Source organism: Acanthisitta chloris, unplaced genomic scaffold (genome assembly GCF_000695815.1).
Source record: "Acanthisitta chloris isolate BGI_N310 unplaced genomic scaffold, ASM69581v1 scaffold18967, whole genome shotgun sequence".
NCBI classification, from domain to species: Eukaryota; Metazoa; Chordata; class Aves; order Passeriformes; family Acanthisittidae; genus Acanthisitta; species Acanthisitta chloris.
This window is the reverse complement of record NW_008682245.1, coordinates 1-1,200: the sequence shown is the minus strand read 5'-3', so window position 1 is coordinate 1,200 and position 1,200 is coordinate 1. Positions and strand designations below refer to the sequence as shown.

At 59.6% G+C, this 1,200-nt stretch overlaps 1 protein-coding gene across 1 annotated transcript in view; it reads left to right on the top strand.

Moving 5' to 3' along the window:
* LOC103805797 (WD repeat-containing protein 24) overlaps positions 1–1,194 on the top strand; it is a gene marked incomplete at both ends in the record, with an annotated part of 5,752 nt that extends 4,558 nt beyond the window's left edge. The window contains 2 exons of the mRNA XM_009078460.1: positions 5–342; positions 1,129–1,194. Of these exons, the coding sequence (XP_009076708.1) occupies positions 5–342; positions 1,129–1,194 (404 nt within the window). The remainder of the gene's footprint in view (positions 1–4; positions 343–1,128) is intronic.
* Positions 1,195–1,200: the final 6 nt, after the last annotated feature.

The following is a 1,200-nucleotide window of genomic DNA, read 5'->3' as shown; positions in this document are numbered from 1 at the left end:
ACAGCTGAAGAGCAGGAGTACAGCCTGCCCCAGGAAGCCTTTCCCCTGCGCCACGAAATCGTGGACAACCCCTCGGCCTTGGACCACCTGCAGGACAAGGCTGACTCCCCTCACGTCAGCGGAAACGAGGCCGAGACGGTATCCCTGACCCCTGTGGAGTCCTTCTCCCTCATCTCCATCTCCCACTCGCTCTACGAGAACCGTCTGCCCTCCGACTTCTTCAGCCCCATCGTGCGGGACACGCTGCTGTTCTACGCCGAGCAGGGAGACGTGCAGACAGCTGTGTCCGTGCTCATCGTGCTGGGGGATCGCATCCGCAGGGAGATCGACGAGCAGACACAGGTACTCCCACCTGTGCTCACCTCCTGGCGCGGTGTCTGCAGGGCCTTGGCCTGGGGAATTGGGAAGGATTATGTTCCTCAGCCATGCAGAGCTGTTCTCCCACTGCTGGGATCATGGCATCACAGAATCATTAAGGTTGGAAATGATCTCGTAAGACCGTTGAGTCAAACCATCCCCCAGCACTGCCAAGGCACCACTAACCACGTCCCCAAGTGCCACATCCACATAGCTGTTAAATCCCTCCAGGGGTGGTGACTCCAGCCCTGCCCTGGGCAGCTGTGCCAGTGCCTGACCACCCTTTCCATCAAGGAATTTCCAAAATATCCAATCTAAACCTCCCCTGGCACAGCTTGAGGCTGTTTCGTCTGGTCCTGTCCCTTGTTCCCTGGGAGCAGAGCCTGACCCCACCTGGCTGCCCCTCCTGGCAGTTGGAGAGAGTAAGAAGGTTCCCCCTGAGCCTCCTTTTCTCCAGGTCCTGCCATGAGGGGCTCAGAACTGCCCCCAGGATTGGAGGTGCCTACCCACTGCCCTGGTCCTGCTGGTCACACTGGTGCTGGTACAAGCCCATGCCCTTGGCCTTCTTGCCCACCTGGGCACACCTGGGCTTGTGTTCAGCTGCTATTGACCAGCACCCACAGGTCCTTTCCCACTGGGCACTTTCCAGTCTCTGTGCCCCCAGCCTGGAGCTGTGCCCCAGGCATGGATCTTGCCTGTGGGAGACAGGGCTGGGACCCAGTGGGGTTTGAGGGTGGATGCCAAGGCTCAGCTGTGTGTGGCCATCTCCAGGAGCACTGGTACACATCCTACATCGACCTGCTGCAGCGCTTCCAGCTCTGGAACATCTCCAACGAGGTGATC